This window comes from Dermacentor silvarum, chromosome 10, assembly GCF_013339745.2.
Source record: "Dermacentor silvarum isolate Dsil-2018 chromosome 10, BIME_Dsil_1.4, whole genome shotgun sequence".
Classification (NCBI taxonomy): domain Eukaryota; kingdom Metazoa; phylum Arthropoda; class Arachnida; order Ixodida; family Ixodidae; genus Dermacentor; species Dermacentor silvarum.
Genome location: NC_051163.1, coordinates 17,706,514 through 17,728,896, shown reverse-complemented (window position 1 = coordinate 17,728,896; position 22,383 = coordinate 17,706,514). Strand labels below are relative to the sequence as shown.

At 46.1% G+C, this 22,383-nt stretch overlaps 1 protein-coding gene across 1 annotated transcript in view; it reads left to right on the top strand.

The window, feature by feature from the left end:
* The window catches only part of LOC119430893 (multidrug resistance-associated protein 1-like), a 50,400-nt gene extending 29,706 nt beyond the window's left edge, over window positions 1-20,694 (top strand). Inside the window, exons 9-17 of the mRNA XM_037698358.2 lie at window positions 3,019-3,181; window positions 6,740-6,991; window positions 7,843-8,046; window positions 8,979-9,125; window positions 9,839-9,935; window positions 14,095-14,297; window positions 15,768-15,944; window positions 18,541-18,708; window positions 20,515-20,694. Of these exons, the coding sequence (XP_037554286.2) occupies window positions 3,019-3,181; window positions 6,740-6,991; window positions 7,843-8,046; window positions 8,979-9,125; window positions 9,839-9,935; window positions 14,095-14,297; window positions 15,768-15,944; window positions 18,541-18,708; window positions 20,515-20,694 (1,591 nt within the window). The remainder of the gene's footprint in view (window positions 1-3,018; window positions 3,182-6,739; window positions 6,992-7,842; window positions 8,047-8,978; window positions 9,126-9,838; window positions 9,936-14,094; window positions 14,298-15,767; window positions 15,945-18,540; window positions 18,709-20,514) is intronic.
* The last annotated feature ends 1,689 nt before the right edge of the window (window positions 20,695-22,383 follow it).

The window sequence follows — 22,383 nt, the reverse complement described above, 5'->3', positions numbered from 1 at the left end:
TTAGTCTTAATGTGCCGAGAGATAGAGAGCTCCTTCTTAGCCCGTGGGAGTATCCCCAGACGTGAAAGACGTGATTTTAAGGTTAAAAATGAAAATTGAAGATCCGGAAGTCATGGGTGAAAGCAACCCACATCCTTGCTATATGCACAGGGCTTAAAAGCTCAACATACTACTTATGTGGTCGTCCACCTTGGCCAGGCGCTACGCAAGAAGAGCCATCAGGCAAAAAAGAGTCAAATACAATAAAAGTAGAATTCAAGTAAAAAGTAAAAAAAAATTATCAACGGAAAAGGATACGTCGGGGTAGCTTGCTAACAGTTATTCTGGCGCAAGCCTCAACAGAAAACCAAAACCAAATACACAGAAACGGCTAGCTGATTTTTGACCAGAAATGGGGTTCACAACAAGCCTAGCTGGTGACACACTTCTGCCACGATCCCTCTATACAATAGTCCTAAAGGGAACTTCGGGATGCTTGGTTGTAAGTCATACTGTTGGAAGTAATGTCCCTGGCAAGCCTGCCGATGCTAAGTTACAAAATGGACGAACTTGGTTTATAACGCGCATTTCCTCGTGGGGACAAAGTTCGTGGCATTGTAAATCCCGGGCGAACCTCGCGAAGCACTTGATACAGTCGTGCGAGCACTCCTCACGTAGGTGAAGTTTTATCTTTTTTTAGCACTGCGCGGGTTCGGGTTTACCCATGAAAGCTTCCGACTCTTCAATTTTACGTTTTTAGACCTTAAAATCACGTTCTGTGATGGACCGTTTGTGGGGATACTACCCCGGGCTAAGAAGGGCTACTGCCTATGACTCGGCACATTAGCAATTAAGAGAGGAATAGCGGTCATGTGTATGGAATCGGCTTCCAGAAATCGTGCCCACACAGATGGCTCAGTTTTAACTCGGTAAGCCGTCTTTTGGCTCAGGGTTTCCCGCTCGTCTTGCGTGTTTCTGAAACCCTCCTTCAAAAATTCAAGCGTGGAACGGGAACTACAACGGCGGAGGATCACCGAAGGCACATAGACCTGAGGTGGTCCCCTACATCCATAAACTCTCTCACAATCTGAAGAAGGTGGCAAGTAGGCACGGCGTGCAATATGTTTTTTGCCCCTAACAAGCTGGGAAAGTTGTGCCCACGCATCTGCAACACCAGTAAACGTGGATGCCAGAAGAACCACCAACCGCGTTCGTTAAATGCTTTCCACTGGAGTGGTGTATTGCATGTATGTTTTACGTGCAGCGAGTTATTCTCGGGTAGGGGAACACGTCTGAAAAAACAACAAATACGCACATATAGTTGCACGTTAAAGTGCACATTAAAGGAGACGACGATTTTTCGGTACCACTCGGGTTTTATTGACTGTTTTATTGGTGAAGTGCAGCGCCCCATTGGAACAGAGCCTATCAAAGACGCCGTAGTAGAGAGAGACAATCAAAGAAAGAGTTTAATGAAAATGGAAGATGTCAGCCTTGCTTATGCACGACTTGCTACTTCTTATGAGGTCTTTGAGACAATGCACTCGGGTAAGTTAGCTCTTTGGCCAGCTTAAGCATGCCACAATTCTTTTTTGACGCTGTTCAGGTTTTACTGATTGTTAGATTGGCGAAGTGCAACGCCCCAAAGAAACACACAGGCCATTAGAGACGCCGTAGTAAAGAGATAGAGAGAGAGAGAGAAAGAGTTTAATGAAAATTGAAGATGTCAGCCTTGCTATATGCACGGCTTGCTAATACTTATGTGGTGTTTGAGGCAACGAAGAGAGGCAGAGAAGACAAAAAAAAATCGGGGTAGCTTGCACTACTGGCGCAAGCCTAAATACACAGCGGAGCTGATCGGTTCCTAGTTGGTCCTGGCTATACGAAGTGATGCTAAGTCATACGAAGTAATGCCAAGTGATGCTAAGTTATACGAAGTTTATAAGCATTTCCTCGTGGTTCGTGGCATCGGGGAACCTCGCGAAGCACTTGCAGTCCGAGCACACGTAGGGGAAGTGGGGCAAAAGCTATGCACAGTCTACGGGCGGCGCGCAGCCTACGACATGCGGGGATGACGTCATCGCTCATGCGCAGTAGCGCGCAGCTGGTGGGAGCTCGGCCTAGCCGCCGCCAGAGGCACCTGCTGCAGTCACGGACACCGCGAGCGTTCGGCGCGAATGCGGGGAAACGGAGAAGCGCGGATGGCGTCGACAGAGCCTCTGCGCGTTGCCTCGTTGGTGCTGCTACAATTTGTTTCTCTCTCTCGCTCTCATTTTCTCTTTCTCTCTCCCGAGCATAGCGCGCAACGCTCCCCGAGGTGGTTGCTAAGCAACGCAGTTGCAGGCGGCGCACATTACTGCCGGCTTAAACAGATCCGCTGTTAAAATATTAAACTATAAATAAACACATCAATCTTCGATGACTAACAATAGGTTTTAAAATTTTGGAGGATGCCTAAGCTTCGCCTTTAAAAAGTGGAACACGATAGCGTTCAAAGATCCCTGACTGCTTCTCACGGCTTGCCGGCAACTGCAGCTTATGCAACCATAATGTTTGCCTGGAAACGCTGGCGGCGAACGCTATGCGTTCTGCGCCCGCGGCGGCTGCGTAGGGCGCGGCCGCGCGGTCCCTATCTTAAAAGCGATCTGCGATAGGTACAGGGTGCACCGAGCGCTGATAGCTTCGTGTGCGCCTGTGTTTTTGCCGCTTTGTTTACGTTGAAGCGAGACAAGTTCGTCGCTGGAACATTCACATCGGTGGTACCGTCGCGCTTTCTCACTCCAGCGTTCTCACAGCGAATGTGTGTGGTCATCGAGTTAGATGTGTTCATGTTTTCTTGTGCCTACGTGACACCATGCGTGTTCATTTAGTTAGTTAGCGAATGCTTACAAGTTTATATAGCCGATAAAGCTACTATCCTTACTTGCTATAGCTGTCGATTAATTTGCTGTCGCAATCGATGCTTCGCCTTTTGGGCGTAACTGCGACTTCTTCTTCTTCTTATTATTATTATTATCTTTGCCTCCTTTTCTTTTTTAGACTACTTATCAAGACCAGTGGCGAAAGCCACATGATCATAGCATCGCTGCTCTTCGTGGCAACTTGCGTGGGAGAGTGGCTCATCTCTTCTTACCACATGGAGCTGCTGGCTATCTTTGGCAACCGCTTCAGATCTCTTCTGCAAGGAACAATCTTCCGAAAGGTAATCATTGATTTGCCTACTTCTACTCGCACAGTGAGTGTTAAACCGACATTACTGACCGACTGACTGAAAGTCGTGCGTCCATCGGTCGTCAATCAGGCGGACCGAAGGACAGACGGACGTCCTTTAGTCTTTAGACGATCAGGCGGCAATATTTTGGTCACTAGTCATTCAACCAGGCGGATGGAATTCTTGCGTGCAGTGTTAATGCAATTAGAATTCTTTAGGGACATTTTTTGCCTGCCTATCTAACCATTTCCATGTCAGCTTGGGTCACTGTGCAGCACAGAGCTGCTGTGCTGAGGGAACAGGTTTCGAAAGCTACCGTCGGACCAACTTGGGTTACTAGGTATGTCCAACTGCTCAATGAACCTCTTTCACCTCAACTTGGGACACTAGATATGTGCCCCTGGCTATGTGCCGTTCTTCAGTGACAAAAAATTATTGAATATTTCCCTGGTGCTGGGCGAGATCGAACACAGGTTATATACACTCAGACAATCTTGTCTGAATGTATAATCGCACTCATGCCACGCGCGGACTTCGCGGCGGCGCGCACAGATAGCGCTGCGTGTTCGGTGGGAAGCGCGAGAGAGGGACCCGACTGCATACACGCCTGAGACATAACGCGTCTCTGCGATGGCAATTCAGTGCGTCACTTCATTGCTTTGATGCTAATCGCATTAACGTCAACATTCATCGTGATGCGCGCTCTGCCGGAATTTCCGCCTATCGTAATGATAAAAGAGTTGAACTAAAACCTGTTTTTAATGCGTTAGCATTCTTATAGTGTACTTCACGTACTTTCCAGAGGCTATCTGTCTATGTACGTCTGTATCTAACCGTTTTCCCGCCTGCCTGGGACACTTTTCAAAGAACGGCTTCACGCAAACTCTTTAGCGAGTTGCGACATTATTCAATGAGCGCCTCGCCAACTTGAGTCACTGAGTATGTGCTCCTGAGTGTGCGGCAAGCGAATGAACAATTCTCCGCGATCGCAGGCACCGGCCCGCCTACAGAGTTTCTCACTATATTACCTAGAGGGAAAACTGGCGCTGCTGCGCTGTGGTATCCACGGGAATGCCAGTATATTGTGACTTCGGATTGGCATCGTTCTCGGAGAACCAGAAAGCGTTGAAAACGCGCCTGGCTATAGCATCGTTCCGTCTGTCACAATGATTAATTTCCTGCTAAAACAGCACGTAAAAAAACTGCTTTAGCTTTATTATTACACAAAAACGTGTTTTGTTTAATTTTCAGGACTTACTATTTAATGCACAATTATATGAAACGTAAAAAGTATCAGCTGGCCGCTAAAGTAGGAGGGCAGACGACAGGATTATCCCTCGCTTTAGAACAACTTCTCGTCTGTTGTTGCTTTTCTTCGCTTGTTCCTGCGTTGTAGGTGAGTAAACTTTATTGAGAGATGTAATATGCGTGAATGAAAGCCGTTTATGAAGATTTTATTTTAAGAACGCAGTATTTGTGTGGCCATATCCACGTTTTAGACGAAGCCTCGTTCAACACCAACCCAACACAAGCCTCGCAAACACATATTCCGTCATTCCCATGAGGGCACGGCGCCCTTTAAGAAACTCGCATAGACAGTGGCGCCTGTTTACCCTCTAGGTGTTATAGTGAGAAACTCTATGGGCCCGCCACGCTTGTCGTCTCGGAGGCCGCGCGCGGACTTCCCGCGAGTTCCACTAGATGGCGCAGCGTGTCAAGAAAGAAATGAAATGGTGGGAATTCACCAAGGATTGAAGCAAGGATGCCCTCTGTCACCATTGTTGTTCACGCTTTACGTCAAGGGTATAGAAAGACGACTGGAAAACAGCGAATTAGGTTTTGATTTATCCTACATGCGTAATGGACAAATGGTGCAACAGAAGGTCCCTGGACTGATGTACTCAGACGACATTGTGCTACTAGCGGACAATAAAAAAGATTTACAGATACTTGCGAATATCTGTGGGAATGCAGCACCAAATCTAGGCCTTAAGTTTAGCACAGAGAAATCAGGAATTATGATCTTTAATGAACGCACGAGTAACTTCGTAGTGTCAATTCAACAGCAATTAATACCCATAGTGAAGCAATATAAGTACCTCCGCGTACACATAAACGAAGGAAAGAATTACTCAAGCAACCACCAAGATAATCTGAAAATAAAGGGGAAGCGGAATGCAGCAATAATGAAACACAGAGCACTATGGGGCCACAATAAGTATGAGGTGGTGCGTGGAATCTGGAAAAGAGTAATGGTGCCAGCGCTAACATTCGCAAATGCCATTATATGCTTAAAATCGGATATATTGGCGGGTTTGGAAGTTAACCAAATTTAATAGGCCGGTTCGCTTTGGGAGCACACGGTAATACGACAAATGAGGCAGTGCAGGGTGACATGGGTTGGGCCTCTTTTGAAGTCAGAGAAGCACAGAGCAAAATTAGTTTTGAAGAAAGGCTCAGGAACATGGATGAAAATAAATGGGCGGCTAAAGTGTACAAGTATCTCTACATGAAAAGCGTGGACACAGAATGGAGGAAGAAGTCAAGGAAGTTGGCAACCAAGTACAGGATAATCGAAACTGTAAATAGACAACCAGGGGTCATCAGAAAAAAAGTGAGAGAAATAGAGACCGTGAATTGGATGCAAAGAATGGAAACAAAAAGGACAATGGAGATTTACAAGAATGAGAAGAAATTAGAAGGGACAATCTGTACGATAACACAAAGGGCAGTGCCTTGCTATTTGAGGCTCGAGCCGGTTGCCTAAGGACGAAAACATATCGGAACAAATATTCGGAACTAGATGAGACATGTGTATGCTGCAGTAAAGATCCAGAGACCACTGAGCACATCCTAATGGAATGTGACGGGATCCACCCAGCAAGAACCGTTGGTAACGTGCAACTCCCAGAAGCGCTTCGGTTTAAAGTGGAAGGAAATATAAAGAGAGCAGCCGTAGAGATCAGCAAGAGACGATTAGAGTACTGGTGGAAAAAAAGCAGGGAAAAGATGGATACGACCTGATCTCTTAAAATCATAGGCAGCGGTACAAGGTAAATTTTTGAAAAAGAAAAATAATGAGAGGTATACAAAAATGCTAGATAAAAAACAGGTATAGTATACCTGATTAAACCAAGCAGGCTAGGTGACTATTTGTCGCCGCCCCGTTTCAAAGGGGATGCCAATAAATCATCATCATCATCATCGAAGCGCGATAGATCGAGGAGACCGGTTGCCGCATGACGCGTTTCTCAGCGTTCGCACGCACCGGCGCGCCATGCATTTCGGAGGCCACGCGCGCGCTTCTCCGCGGTGGCGCTCGATGGCGCCGAGTGTTCTGATGGAAACGCGAACGAGGAGTCCAGCTGAAGTACACGCCTCATATACATAACTCGTTTCGACGGTGGCAATACGTTGTGTCGCTATATTGATTCAATGCTAAACGCAAGTCATAGTGAGGTGGGTTCTGCCGCAGTTTTTTTTTCGTTAGTGCTTATGAGCGTTATAGGAAAAATCCGTGCGAATTACTGCTACACCCGGGACATGCAGGCGACGCTGCTCTCCCCGGCGGCTGCCCAACCTACTGGGTACGTGGCCTCCCTTCTGGGTGTGGACTGCCTGCAGCTGTGCAACTGCGCGTACTCTCTGCCGCTGCCCCTTTGCGGTGCCCTGACGCTGCCGCTGCTCTTCTGGATGCTCTCGGAGAGGGCGGGAGTGGTGCCCGCCATCTGCTGCGCAGCCTGGGCGCTCGTCACGCTCCTCGCACCCTTGGCCTCCCTGTACGCACAGAAGCGCTTCTGGGTGAGCACCGTGTGCGACGCCGTCGCGTCTTTGCACGATAGTGTCATACTCTAGAGTCCCGACTGCTTAGTTTTTGGTCGCGTATTACCAGAGTTAGCCAAATTAAGTTGATTGAAAATCCTGTCCGAGCGATCACTGGATACTGCTGTGATGCGTGAGCAGGACTGATTGTGAATTTTCGAACCAAATCATTTTCGGAATTACCAATGTCTCGCCTACTAGTAGATGTTGTCATAATTATGATGATAACGCAAAAGAGTCGGAATTCATTATCAAATGACGTCTGCGCAGTGGGCACAGTGGGGTGACGTTGTTTATAAAAGAGTACTCACGGTCGTCACTGATGCAGCGGAACACAAATGCTTTAAAAAAGGATAGGTATATCAGTGCTGGATAACGTGGCTACAATCAGTTTGGACAGTTTCATACACGCTTAGGTATACATGCGCCTGGCTTAGCCTGCAAACTCTTTGGTGCTACGAAATGCATGCGGATTGCATGCATGATGAAGACTCTCATATGTCTTGTAAGATAATAAAATGTCATGGGAACCTACGTGCCTTGTGGCGCGGTACTGAAATTTCACCAGAATGTCCCAGTGTTTCCCTAGTATAGTATAACCGCGAGTAAGTTTTGATAACTGATTTCGTTTCTAGGTTGTGGATTTTTTCTTCTGTTCCCCATTCAGTTACGACGGGGCACGTGGCCACCGTCGAAAGATGGCGCCACGTGTACATGTCCCAAAATCCTGGCCATGTCTAGTTGAATGTCGCACTCACCTTGTATGACTTGCTTAAACGTATCTGGAGGCTCAGGGAAACGGGCGGATATTCATGTATCTTACTCCTCAGGATGTGGAAATTAAGGCCCGCGACGAGAGGCTGAAATCCATGACGGATCTCCTGTGCAACATCCGCGTCGTGAAGATGTACGCCTGGGAAGACGCTCTGCAGGCGAATGTGCTCAGCTCGCGGGAGGCAGAGGTGAAGTGCCTGTTTGCTGTGAACATGCTCGACGCTGTCCTGGACTCCGTGTGCAGCTCCTGCAGCGCCGTGGTACGTCACTCAACGGAACGGTTAGTGACGAAATGTCAGAGGCCGTATTACCGATCGATGAATATTCGCAGCGTTAGGTTTCAATCGACAGTGATTGCGTAATTCGGTGTAAGCGGATGTAACGAAATGTATGGCTCACCACATGACAGCGTTGTTCTAACCATGGAGGAAGGAAACAAACTATAGGAGGGAGCATTACGTTACGCCGCCGTACCTTCGCGAAGCAAACTCCGCGTGAAGTCACCCTCTTTGTATCTTCTCTCTCAAAAAGTCGGCCTAACACATGACGCTGTGCTTGGCTGAGTCTGCTCAGCGTGTTTGGTTCCCGGTAGGTTTTAGTCGACGCGCACTTATGTGGGTGGCTTGCCACCCTCATAAGATTGTGCAACTTCAGTGGCTTACTGCAGTGCACATATTTTATCGTCTTTAATTACTACGTATGATTGCGGCACGACATCTTCCTGTTGCACCTGTATTTTAGAAAGAGCACGTGGTGATTGTGGCCAACAGTGGAAGACATTTAACCTTACCGCGTCGTGATCACGTGCTGGCCCTACTTTTCCTTGCTTCACTTTTGTTGCCTAATGCTCTCTCCTAGTTCTCTTTTCCTTCCATGATTCTAAGACCGCATGACACTCCAGCTTACTGATGGCACCGCTCGTCAGGCTAGCGACCTGTTCTGGGCATTACGTCACGCGCAAGTGTCCCCGAAAATGATCGATCGCAAATGCGGTCCCTGGAAGCTGTTCTCCGAGAATGTTGCCCTTAGTTTCAAGCTGTTATCCGATTTAAGTTTTGATGCTTCGTCCTTTTGGGTTAGTACTGCCATGAGTTCAATCATGCTTCGCATCTTAAAATTAGATGGTATAATTTAGTGGATGATTGCTTTGGTCAGTTGTCCTTGATCATAAACGTCCCGTTGCTCTTTCCAGCTGATGATCATCCTGTTTTCAACGATGTCAGTGTTTGAACCCGACCGTGTACTCAGCCCGGAGCTCTCTTTCTCATGCATTTCCTTGTTGTACATCACCGACTTGACGAGCACTGGCCTTGTTCTAGTCTTCAGGAATATAAGCAAGGTACGTTTTTTTTTTATTTTTGATGTGATTGTGCAGTTAGCGAGACCATTTTCATTTCAAACGCATTTAAAGGGTATGGTATATCTGTCCACGTTATCCATAGCCGTTCCTTGGCACTGCTGGCATCGAAAACGCAAATTAAATCTTGAGTTTTCATGTTCTTGTTTTCTTGTTTTCCTAACGCATCTGTTAAACCTGTTGCTGGACTTGAGATTAATATATTTTTGTGTGACTGATGTGACATTTGTTGTGAATGTGCGATGGAAGTAACCTAATACGGACTGCAAGATTCGCCAGGCACTTCGTAGAGGAGAAGGTTGCTAGGTACAGGAGCTATTAGCCCTGCAAATGCACGCCGACAATTACAGCGCCCCAATGCACCTGAGAAAAATAGCGAATTGTTTTGCTAAAGTAAATGTTGAGTGCGCGTTATATAATGTTCTGGCACTTGTAATAAGTTTTCCGTGGCTTAAGCTCGGTTGTGTGCCACTTGTAAGCACATTCCAATAATTGATAATTGACTTGGAGCATCTATATTTCCATTTGCCTATTATATACCGACGAATTACTCAACGTTTAGACGTTATGTTCTCTCCTAATGATTCATACATTTTTGTAGTCCTGAAATTAAGATTAGATGCTTAATTACAAAAATGAGGTAAAAAAAGTTTGTCTTTTCATGTTCTGCATTTTTAATTGCTTCCATGCTTCAGGGTTCAGTTGCGCTGAAGCGGATCTCTTCGTTTTGTATGGCCGAAGAGTATGACGACAGAAACAAGTCGCAAGAGAAGGATTGTTTTAGAAGGATTGGTACGTGAGTCTTCGGGTTACATTTTATGACTTTGCAAGTTCTGTTGTTGCGCTGCTCCGTTTCGTACAGTACGACTCGCTCTTGGCAACACAGGGAACGGCTGTACAATAGTGCAAACACTTTAAGGGTACTTATTCCTCCTTTTATACAAAAAGGTTAGCTAATCAAAATACATTCAATAAATAGCTGCTCGCTGGAAATACGTTGATGAATCGGTGGCGTTCGACTCGCTGCACAAGGTTGCCAAGCGAATGGCTCACTCGTACCGGACAATGTGGACTAAGACGTTCGCGGAATCATTGCCACAAACGGAAGCGCATCCGAGCGATCGCGTTCGTCCATGACAATGCCGCAGTAATGCATTCCGCGAGTTAGTCCTGCAGAGACAACCGATAAGTGCGCGGTTGGACCGTGAGCCTCGACGGCCCGCAACCGAAGAGAAAGGGCAAGTTCCTCTTGCGTCCGAGTTATTCCGCCGTCAGGGGACGCTCGCGTCGCAACACTTCCGATGTCAGCACAAATAACTGTACCTCAATAGTAGGACTCAGAATGGAGGAAGAGGTCAAGAAAGTTGGCAACCAAGTACCAAGTAATGAAAGTGCTATTTGAGGCCCGAGCTTGTTGCCTAAGGACTAAAACATGACAAAGCAAAAATTCGCAACAGGACGAGGCATGCGTGCGCTGCAGCAAACGCCCGGAAACAACTCAGCACACACTAATGGAATGCGAAGGTATTCGCGCAGTGAGGCCCCTAGGTGAAGTCCACCTTCCAGAAACGCTGGGATTCACATAGGATGGAGACATGAACCGGTCAGCAGTCGAGATAAGCAAGATGCTTAAAGTGTTGGTGTAAAAAAGTAAGTAAGAGATTGATAGGACCGGGTCTGTTACAGGCATAATAACTGTACAAGGCAGATATAGAGGTTTTAAGAAAGCGAGAAAAGATTAAGGAGAAATACGCAGAATGCTAGGCTGATCAGCATATATGTATAGATTACCTGATTAGCTCAATCAGGCTAGGTGACTATTTGTCACCACCCCGTTTAAAATTGGATGTCAATAAATTATCATCGTCGTCATAATCATTGCGCAACCTGTGGTCGCAGCTGGAAACTTATTCTACATTACTCCCCACCGTCGTGGGTCATTCGGGAAAGCCGAACGCCAGGTGAGAGGGCCATGACGGGAAGACAAACATCGGGGACGCAAGACAGTCGAAGACATAACTAGGGGGCAACATCAAGAAAACATCTTAATTTAAAAAAATTAGTTCACTGTTGCCTTCTCCTTGTTATCTTAGTAGTTGCAGATACAAGCAAAATGATGTCGCGCTTAACTGTACGTTCAAATCAAACTTATATGCTTCACCAGTAAGCTGCGACAAACGTTAGTGTAACATGGACTAACGTAGGCCCCGTTCGGATCTTCCGAAACTGCCGAGATCTCGTGATCTCGGCAGTTGCAGAAACCCTCCTGCGGAACTTTAAGCAAGGGCACAGCAAGGACGGTGACGATTCCGCGAGAAACAAGCGTCGGCTGGAAGCCGTGTCTAATATGCACGAAGTCTTATGCGTGGTTTTTTTTTCTGCCCATAACAAGCCCGCCCGTCTTTTAACGCGATAGCGTTAAGGGCCCCGTGTCGCAAAAAAATCCAGTGTCAGCGTCCGGCGTGCGGCGCCGACTGTCTTGTGAGCGAATAGCCATTCTGAACCAAGCATACCGAACCACGCAAGCCCTCCGCGGGGCGCCGAGGCAAGTAAAATGTGTCAGAAAAATCGTTAAGTACGACCTAACCCCAACCTACAGATATGATAGCGTCGGATAGTAATTTGAATAGAAGAGAAAACATATTTCTGTTACACAGAAACTCAAACGCAAACTCCTTTTCCAGCGTTTCTACTATTCATAGAGCGGCGCGCCTCGCTCGGTTCCTTGCAACAACACCATCCAGACGGCGCTCGCCTGCGCGCATCCGCCACAGCGGAGCGCGGAGGCGAAGGTGAAAAAAAAAAGAAAGCTGGAGTTATCGGGAAGCATGACAAGCAGTCAGCGACCTTTGAAAGCTCTCGCGTTCCACTCTTAAAGGCGAAGCTTAAGCGTCCTACGAATTTTATTGAATTGACAATTCAACCGGATTTCTGCCGTCGGCGTCGCCGTCGCCGTGAGGTTCCGTATAAATAAAATCTTCGCCGCGCGCCGTATGCCCGAGCTGAAGCGTGCGGGGACGCGCGCTATCACGGAGAGTGAACGCACTCAATCTCCCACGCGCAAGCAAGGAAGCGGGAAGCCAGCGCCGGAGGGAGCGGGGGGGGGGGGGGGGGGGGCGCACTTCTACTCTGCCAACAACCGTCGCTCGCCCGCACCATCTCTTATCTCCACACGGCTCTGACCTTTATGCGCCGTGCATTCGCCGCTCAGTTTCCGTTGAAGCGATAGACCGCACGTACCTTCGCCCGCTGCGCCGTATGCGCTCGCTGCCAGCGTTGTGACAGTCGTTGTCTGCACTCATTCAGTGTGATCTATTCATGTTTGTTTGTGCGCGCTCACACCACGCTTGTTCAATCAGTTAGTAATAGTCGGGCCACATTTTCCAACGCACGCTACACATGCAATGCTGCCCGGATCGGCAGTGCAGCGCTACAGGTGTGTCCCTTCGCACGCGCTGTCCACGGGAAGCGCTTCTCATCAACACCACCGTTTCACACGTGCCTTCTCGTGGTCATCGAGTCTCTCTTCATGTCGGTCTACTTACGCCGCAGCACACCTGCTTGCTTAATCAGCTCATGTTTACTACAATTCATATTGCTACCAAAGCCGCTCACCTTACTTCGTATGACATTGCTGTGTTGCTATCGCATTCATGGCTTCGTCTTAGGGCGAAACTGTGACATTTTTCCCCTCGTATAATCACAGCAGTTGATAAAAGCGAGGTGATCAAAAGAAGCACGTTTCGCCCTATGTCACGTGCACTTGCAGATGGGGTATACGACATACCACTGTCCTGTGTGAAGAGTTACCATACCGTTGTCCTGTGGGTCAAACAGGAAGGGGTGCAAACGACCGATTACGAAAGCACGCCTTAAAAAGTAGGAAAGAAAGAAAAGAAAGAAAAGAAAGAAAAGAAAGAAACGAACACACACATCCGCCGGAACACGCGAACCCTTGAGGCATTCTGAGGCATTGTTTCGAGATGCAAAGATGCTTGGCAAAAGCTTCAATAAGCAATCCGGGTTGCTACTGGAAGGATTTCACTTTAAAAAGACGGTGGGAGGGCTGCGTTTGTGATCCTTCTGTTTCTTCGTCCGCGAAAGAAGTCAGATTCATCGAGGCGTATACCAGATAGTCAGTTTCTTTATTTATTTCGTTTCTAATAACGCTCCTGCGCATGCGCCTATCGCGTAAATACTTCTTGACGACGTTGTAGAATAAACAGTTGATAGTAGCGCTTATCCCGTTTCTAACCTTTCTTTCGTGCCGTGCCTTTTTTCGCGCACTTAAATCCGAAGCATTGTACCAATTTCATGTAAGCCATAAATTACTATGTCGAATTTGTTGGCCTGAAGTGTTCTAAGTGGTGCAGTTTATATGACTGCGATAACTATCTTTGATGCAGAGTTATGGTTTTGTAAATTTGGTGCTCTCACTTCTTTTAGCACTTGCCAATTTTGGGCAATTCCTGTAAAACAAATTGATGTCTTATATTAAAATATTGATTTTCAATGTTTCTAAAATTTACCTTTCTCTCTCAAATGCAACAAATTTTATTCATATAAATTCAGCGGTTGTATATTGAGAACATTTATGCGTTTTGCAGGCATTTCAATAGCGAAATCAAAGTTTTTTCCGAGCTAAAAGCGTCCTCTTCAGAATCCAACAAGAAATGAGTTGATTAGCACATCCTCGGGTCTCGAGATTTAATTCACATGCGCGAAGGAATTGTTGCTTGAAAACAAATTCGCTGCCCCCTTTTAATGCACACAGGCATACGCCTTCGCGGATTGCTGTTTCCTTCAGGGCGCGTTTAAAGAAGACTGCCATTTCGAGGGCCCGCTGAACATATTCGAGAGCAGTACATTTTAGACTCGTCAAATGGTCTCCGAGTGTTGGAGCGGGCCATTTCTGCTGGGGCTCGTCGTAACAGGTACGTTGTATATGCAGGGGCCGTCAACCTCAAAAATTGCACAGTAGCGTGGAGCAGCCCTACCATAAAGGGCGCTGAGCCTCAACTAAAGAACGTCACGTTTGACGTCGAACCCGGATCACTTGTGGGAATCGTTGGCTTCGTCGGCAGTGGAAAGTCGTCGCTGCTGTCTGCCATTCTCGGAGACACGCAGTGCCTCGAAGGCAGTGTGACATGCGTGGTGAGTTCAACGCCAGGTGGCTGTTTTATATAGTTACTTGGGTTAGCTTCGAAATAAAGCGCTCCGAATGCATCGACGGCTCCACCGTATTCCTTAAAAAAAACTAAAAACTTTGTGCAGGAGAGGTGTATCGGTAACATGGGCGGATGCTGTCTGCTCCTACCCGCTTAGACCAAGAAAGTACTTATCGAAGTTGGGCTGGTTTAATCCTGCAAATGATCAAAGGCGATCACAGAAAGTTCAAAAGTGGCACATTGTAGCCTCTAAATACACAACTTGCACGGAAAGTAATGGCAAGTCGCAAAAAACGAAATAAGTATAAATTGGGTCGCATTCACTCGCACTTCACGTCTAGTTTAAGTAAGCATAATATGCAATAGACTGCGTACAACGTTACACCATAAGTTGCTACAAGATCGAAAACATCTTACACTCACTTCACAGAAACTTGAAACTGCCGCACAGAGATTTCCGTGAACTATAATTCTTTGCAGAGCGTATATTATAGCTCTCTGATACTTCTCTGCCATTCTTTACGCTTCCAGAAATTCTTCAAAGACGCTAAGGGCATACTTTTGCAGCTCACTCGCTGGGTATGACGCCAATATTGTTGCAAACGAGAGCTGACATTTGTTCAAATCTCGCAATTTATCGCTCTTTGAACTAGGATTTGTATCCGAGCTAGTTCCTACGGCGACATCTTAAGTCAGGTAAAGTGCAAATAAAACAAGGACCGCAGAAACAATGTGGTCATACAGAGTGCTCTGCAGGTCCTCAGTCGTTCCACTGTCTGTGTTTTGTTTGCTCTTTACCTGCCTTAAGTTATCGCTATACCTTTGTTATAGGTAGCCATCGCAGGATTTGGTCGTACTGCTACACCTTAATCGCAACAGCCATCGACATGACACCGCTAGAACAAGACACCTATAATTATTTACGAAAATCCTGTCGCGCCCGGAGGTCACCTATGCTTTGGTACTGTCGCCTGTGATTGAGGCCTGCTGTCGCGACAGAGAGAAGTTATTCTGTCCTCTGGTCAACTAAATTTATGTCGGAGCCTGGATTACAATTGTTGAATTCGAATATACCTTGGGCAGGTTTATGAATGCACCCTTCGAAACCGCTCACTGTGGCCCTGTATAGGGCATGCAGTCTTACGTTTAGAAACTTTCGTATTGTTTTCCGGTTAATTACCCGAAGAGTGCTTCTTAAATCTATTTTTCTGTTTGTTTATCCTACGTCAGCCTTGCGGAATTTGGTTGCGTTCGGGTGGGCAATACGAACTCGCCTATTTGAGTATACAGCCTTTCCTTTGACTCGGCTTTGAACTGCTCTGATGACTACACAACCTTGCCAACTGTAACGGGGTCGGGACCTCGTCAAGCTGCTCAAGCTTTTAGTCCTGTACTTCTCCTATCCAAAGGAAATGAAATTGATTGATTGATCGATATTACATGCTTTACCTCGCAGGGACGCATAGCGTACGTGCCTCAATTGCCGAATGTACACAACATGACCATCCGGGACAACATCCTGTACGGCCGGCCTCTGCATCCCAGCTTCTACGAACGCGTGCTTCGCAGCTGCCAGCTAATGAATGACCTCAACAAGATTCCTGCGGGAGATGCGGCCGAAGTAGGAGAAAAGGTGCGGAAAGAGCCGAGCCAAGATTGCTTCAGAGTTTAGGGTTGATTCCTCCTTTTTGTGCAGTGACTCGAGGCCTTGGAGTGAATTTTGATTAACAAATGAGAGCAAGTGTTTGTGGCTTGTTTCAATGAAAACATTTTGGGGCCTAAAGCACCACAAGAGATAATAACAAACAGGGCATACGTATTGCCTATATTGTACACACCAACTCTCAACTTCCAGTTTGTGCCGTTCAATCTAATCAGTTCTGTTTGAAGTTGTCGCTTGTTGTGTATGGTGTGTGTTTTCTCTCATCGGGGCTTTTATTACTTCATCGCATTTACCAATTTACCATATATGCACCAACTAGCTCAGTTCACAGTACTGCTGACTGCAGTAAGTAGAGCACTTCAATAGTCAGAATGCTTCAATTTAACTTATGTGATGTCCCCACAAACGCCGCGTACTGCATTCTTTCTCATACAGGAAGAAATTCTTTGCAGTTGCTAATTGGGTTTTTAGTGGGACCTCAATAAAGATAAATAAATAGTTAAGGTATATTTATAGATTGCATTTGTGAACAGCGAATAAGCTTGTCTTAACAAGAGCTCTGGTTAAATTCTCGACAATAAGTATGACTAAACTGGGTTCTACTGTGATCGAATACTCAACTGTTGAACTTTGAGAACTTTTTCTCCACAAGAGCTGCCTAAACAACAGAAAATTTTATCGAGCTTTTGACATCAGACTAGTGTCATGGATGACGAAGCCGGAGCTCTGTATTAATGGAGGGCAAGTCAGGTATGCTAATAACCGATATATTCTTTTTGAAGAAAAGAAAGTGAAGTGATGAAGGTATCGTCTACCAGCCTCAGTTTGTTGTGCTCTGTTGTGCCCGCATAAGCAAGAGTATAAATCTGAATCAGATCTGGGATGTCTCTTTTTAAGGGACATTAGTTGAAACACTTTTTTTTTCTTCTTACCGCATTATCGTAAGCGTATATAGGGTATAACATTGCCTTGCTCGACTTTTGTATATTCCTAGTGATGATGATCATTTAAAGGCCTCCCCTTTGGTGACAAACCGTCACCTAGCCTTCTTGGTTTAATCAGGTATGCGATACATGTTTTTATCGAGCATTTTTGTATACAATTCATTATTTTTTGCGTCAATATATGCCTTATACCTCTACCTATCACTAAGAGACCAAATCAGGTCGTATCAATCCCTTCTCTGTTTTCTTTCTCACCAATACTCTAAACGTCTCTTGCTTATCTCGACTACTGACTGGTTGATGCTTCCGTCCACTTTAAACGCAAGCACTTCTGGAAGGTGTACGTTACCTACTTTTCTCACTGGGTGAATTCCTTCAGATTCCGTTATGATGTGTTGAGTGGCCTCCGGATCTTTGCTGCAGCATACACATGCCTCATCTAGTTCCGAATATTTGCTCCGGTATGTTTTGGTCCTTAGGCAACCGGCTTGAGCGTCAAATAGCCTATCGGTACAATAACCCTTTGTGTTATTGTACAGATTTTCCCTTCTAATTTCTTTTCATTTTTTAAATATCCACTGTCCTTTTGGTTGCCATTCTTTGCATCCAATTCACTGTCTCCATTTTTCTCACTTTCTTTTTGATGATTCCTGGTTGTCTATTTACACTTTCGATTATCCTGTACTTGGTTGCCAACTTTCTTGACCTCTTCCTCCAATCTGTGTCCACGCTTTTTCATGTAGAGATACTTGTGCACTTTAGCCGCCCATTTATTTTCATCCATGTTCCTGAGCCTTTCTTCTAAACTAATTTTGCTCTATGCTTCTCTGACTTCAAAAGAGGCCCAACCTATGTCAACTTGCATTGCCTCATTTGTGGTTTTACTGTGCGTTCCCAAAGACAACCGACCCACCGATCTTTGGTTAACTTCCAACCCCGACAAGATATCCAATTTTAAGCACAGAATGACATTTGCGAACGTTAGCGCTGGCACCATTACTTCTTTAAAGATTCCACACACCACCTCATATTTATTGGGGCCCCAAAGTGCTCTATGTTTCGTTATTGCTGCATTCCACCTCCCCTTTATGTTCAGATTATCTTGGTGGGTGCTTGAGCAAGTCTTTCCTTCATTTATGTATACGCTGTATACGCTGAGGTATTTATATTGCTTGACTATGGTTATGACTTGCTGGTGAATTGACACCACGTAATTACTCGTCTCTTCATTAAAGATGATAATTCCAGATTTCTCAGCGCTGAACTTCAGGCCTAGATTTGTCGCTGCGTTGACAAACATATTCGCAAGTATCTGTAAATCTCTTGCTTTGTCTGCTAGTAGTGTATGTCGTCCGTAACATCAGTCTGAGGACCTTCTGTTGCACAATTTGTTGCACTCTGCCATCTATGCGCAAACCTGCGCATATTTCTACCGTGTTGCACGCAGTCTCTCTCTCTCTCTCTCTTTTTTTTGGGGGGGAGGGGTTACTCGCAGAGATATATTTTACAAACGTTTCTGCTCCCGGCTTTCTTCAGCTTTATTTGCAGTGCGCGTGCTCCCGAAGGGAAAAATAGTGTTTGACCCTGAGCGATTTTCTGTCTTTTTCCATGCTGTATGGCAGGGCACAAATCTCAGTGGCGGACAGAAACAGCGGATCTCACTGGCTCGCGCTGCGTACAGCAATAGTGATGTCTACCTCATGGACGATCCACTCAATGCACTGGACCCTCTGGTAGCCAACAACATATTCCGCGATGTGATTGGACAGTCCGGGCTTCTCAGAAACAAGGTTCGTTAATGCCTTTTTTATTGCGATAGCAATTATATGGACACTCAAAAGCAGATTTCTGCCGTCGGCGTCGCCGTCGCCGTCGCCGTCGCCGTCGCCGTCGCCGTCGCCGTGAGGTTCCGTATGACGTCATTTGGAGATGAAATCGTCGGGTAGGTAAGTGGTTCTTGAGGGAAAGGGGAAAGGTTGGCGCTATCTTCTGCAGCCCTTGAGGGAGCACGGCTCAGCGCCAATCGTCGCCGCGCGCCGAACGCTGTATGTGCGAGTGAAAGGGCGCGAGGGGCGCGTCTTTCACGGGGAGTGAACGCACGGCGGAGAACAAACGCGCGTTCTGCGCCGTGCTCGCTTAAGGGCTGCAGAAGTAGGCGTCTCTTTTCTCCTTTACAATCACCATATATGTAGAGCAAACGCGCCTTCTTCGGACGCGCGAGAGGCCGTGGGGGAGGGGGAGGGAAGGGAGGCGACGTTTAGCTGCGGCACCAAGTGCCTATTTATATCAGAGGCTCCAGCAACAGTCACCAACGCCGCACGCATTTTGAGCTAACGCGGGCAAAACGCCGATGGCGTCGACAACAGTTCTGCGTGTTGTTGCTACCAAAGCCGCTCACCTTACTTCGTATGACATTGCTGTGTTGCTATCGCATTCATTGCTTCGCCCTTAGGGCGAAACTGTGACATTTTATGTCTTTTTTTTCAGTACTGGCCGTAAAGGTCCAAGTAGGCAGCCAAGGGCACAGCGGGCATTTTGGGCCTCCTTTCAGTTTTTACAAAGCCGGCAAAAGCGACAGGTTCTCGAAGACAGCATCGAAGTCAAATACAATGCCGGCTACTTTGCGGTCCAAACAAGACGGCGGCTGAGCAGTAAGCTTGGAAACTCAACGAGAATGTTGGCTGCCTTCCAGGAAAGCGGCCAGGCTTTCTTATGCGTCTAATGTAAGCTGCGTGTATTTATCATACCGCACACGCAAGGTGCTACAATACAGCGACAAATGTGTGCTGTTGTAAGTTTTTTTTATTATTAGTATTGGCGAGGTGAGGCGGGCGTCACGTCGCAGAAACGTCTTCCAGACAGTTCCAGATGCATACCCATTACTAGGGCTTGAAGCTGTCTTTCTAACTGTCAACGTAGGCTGTCTCGAATGCTAGTCATATTTCCAACAGAACCAGTGAGTCTCCTTTCCCCCAAAGAGAAGACTGTGAAGTTTATTATTATGTTTCTAAAGCACAGCTGTGAAAATTCTTCATTAACCTAAGGTTAAAGGTATTTCCATGGAGACCTGTTGTCTAAAGGAGTTCAGAACGTTGTACGCATAGGAGTCACTATATGCAATAAACGAACCCGGTTTTCTTGAAATGAAAAGCAAACACTCACTGCACCCTGCCACTGCAAATCAAATCAAAATAAAGTCGGACTCGGTGGTTTAATTTCGCGCAGCTGTACAGTGGGCGCCGCAGTGAAGACTCTGGATTAATTTTGACCACATGGGGTTCCTTAACATAGACCCAATGCACAATACATACACGTGCGTTTTTACATTCCACCTCACCGGAATGCGATCGCCACAGTCGAGAATCGAATCCACGACCAGCATTTGAACGCCACAGTTACTGAGCCACTGCAGGAGGTATTGCTAACGTTTGGGGCCGAAATATAAACGTTTAAAAAATTGCTTTCTGATACTCCGAGAACGTTTAGTTAGGTATCGCTTGTTCTCCTATTTTATTTTGCTTGAACTGTCTGCACTGATTTTCGTGTTGTTGTCGTTGGATTATTTCGCTGTACTGTTTTGTACACACCTGTTTCAGACCCGCATTATGGTTTGCAATCAAGGAACCTACTTGCGACACATGGACAAAATTGTATTCGTTCACGACAAGAAAGCGAGAGAGTACGCATCTCTCGAGGAGCTGCTAAGAGACCCAGCGTCACCGCAGAACTTTCACCTCTCCTTGGGACAGAAACTGCAGGCTCTTGGTACCAGCTGACAGGTGAGCTTAGAAGCAACCTCTAAGCATACATTACTTAATATATGCTACAACCACAGTGAGTCGACCGTCATTGAAGCCGGAGAAAGCATAGAAGAAAATAAATGTTGTCTATGATTCACATGTAAGAAGTAAGAAGCAAAACGGAAATGAAAGTTGACCAAAAGACAACCTGCCGCGCGTGGGAGACGAACCCGCAACTTCCGCATCATGCTTTGCGAGGCTTTGTCATTGAGCTATCGCGGCCGCCGTCTCCCGCAAAATGAATCAGTGATCAATCCCGTCATACGAATCTTGAATGAAAGCTTGAATGAAAAATGCCCTTTGGTGGATCTGGGCTGACCAAATCATCGCAGCGTGAAAAACTTCTTTCAACGTCCCATTAATGAACAAATCTGGTGCACTATAAAATGAGTTGACTTAGCACGTGACTTAGAACGTGTCTCCAAGGCACGCGATGCTTTACGCGTCGCGCCGTGTTTCATTCTGCGCATTTTCCCATTCATTGGTACATTCGGCCTCGTTCGGTCTTTCGAATCGTACAGCGTGCACTTTCGTATTTAACATTAATGGCCTTTTATGACATTTTGTTGGTTTTTTGACGCCTCATAGATATAGGCGTCGATTGATTAAGACGTTCGAGAATACGATAGGCTTGAATTCTCGGTGTGCTTATTGTACCGCCCGATGATAACTTTAACCTTGTCTGTAGCAGGAAATGTTCCGCTTCCCTTACCCTTAGTAAACTAGAAAGAATAAATAATAATCGCTCACTGCTATTTTGTTGTTTAATAACTATAGGCAAATAGAAAGGTAGGCCACGCAATAAAGCCGGCTATTGCAAGATGCCGTTAAGAAAGCTACACATTTCCCCATAAAGATCGACGCACACAAATGCTAGAAAAACAAGATCTTAAAAAAAACGTAAATTTACACATGAAAATAAAAATAAGTGTCCCATATGCACCACGTTAAGTAAATAAAGTTCATGTTCACTGTGCAATAAAAGTACTGTTATAAGCGTGACACACGAAAGTCATTGTTCAAGTAGTCCTGACGAGCATGTTCTTGTAATGACCAACCGCATTCCCAGAATTTCTTTCAGCGGAAACTATTGAAGAAGGAGCAATCCCGACCTCTTTCAAACGCAGTTCATAGTACATAGCTTATAAAATGTCATTTTCACTCTATATCGGCACTAAAAAAACAAGGGAAACCGAGTGGCCTCATTTTGATAGTCACAAGGATTTAAAGCTAACTGTTAATGAAGCAAAGGAAAGCACAGGAAAAATTAATAGTTGTTTTTAATTGAAATGTAGGAATGATAAGGGAAAGAGAAATGAAAGTGTACATAAAAAAAAAACTGGTCACCGGTGAGAGCCGAACCCACATCCTCCACATCATACGTGGGCTGCTCCACCAATAGAGCTACGGCGAGGGCTTTTCCCACGTCTACACTCTTGGGTAGTTATGCACGTGTACAAGATCAGACCCTTAAGATGATGATGATGATGATGATGATGATGATGATTTATTGACATCTCCTTTGAAATGGGGCCGTGACAACTTAACCCTGGGAGTGTTAGCCATCGCCACTCGTGGACATGGTATCGGATGTGGCACACCATTTTGAGCGCTGGCGTCATGAAGTACGTGAACTTTAGGAGTAGGCAGCTGACCAATAAATCC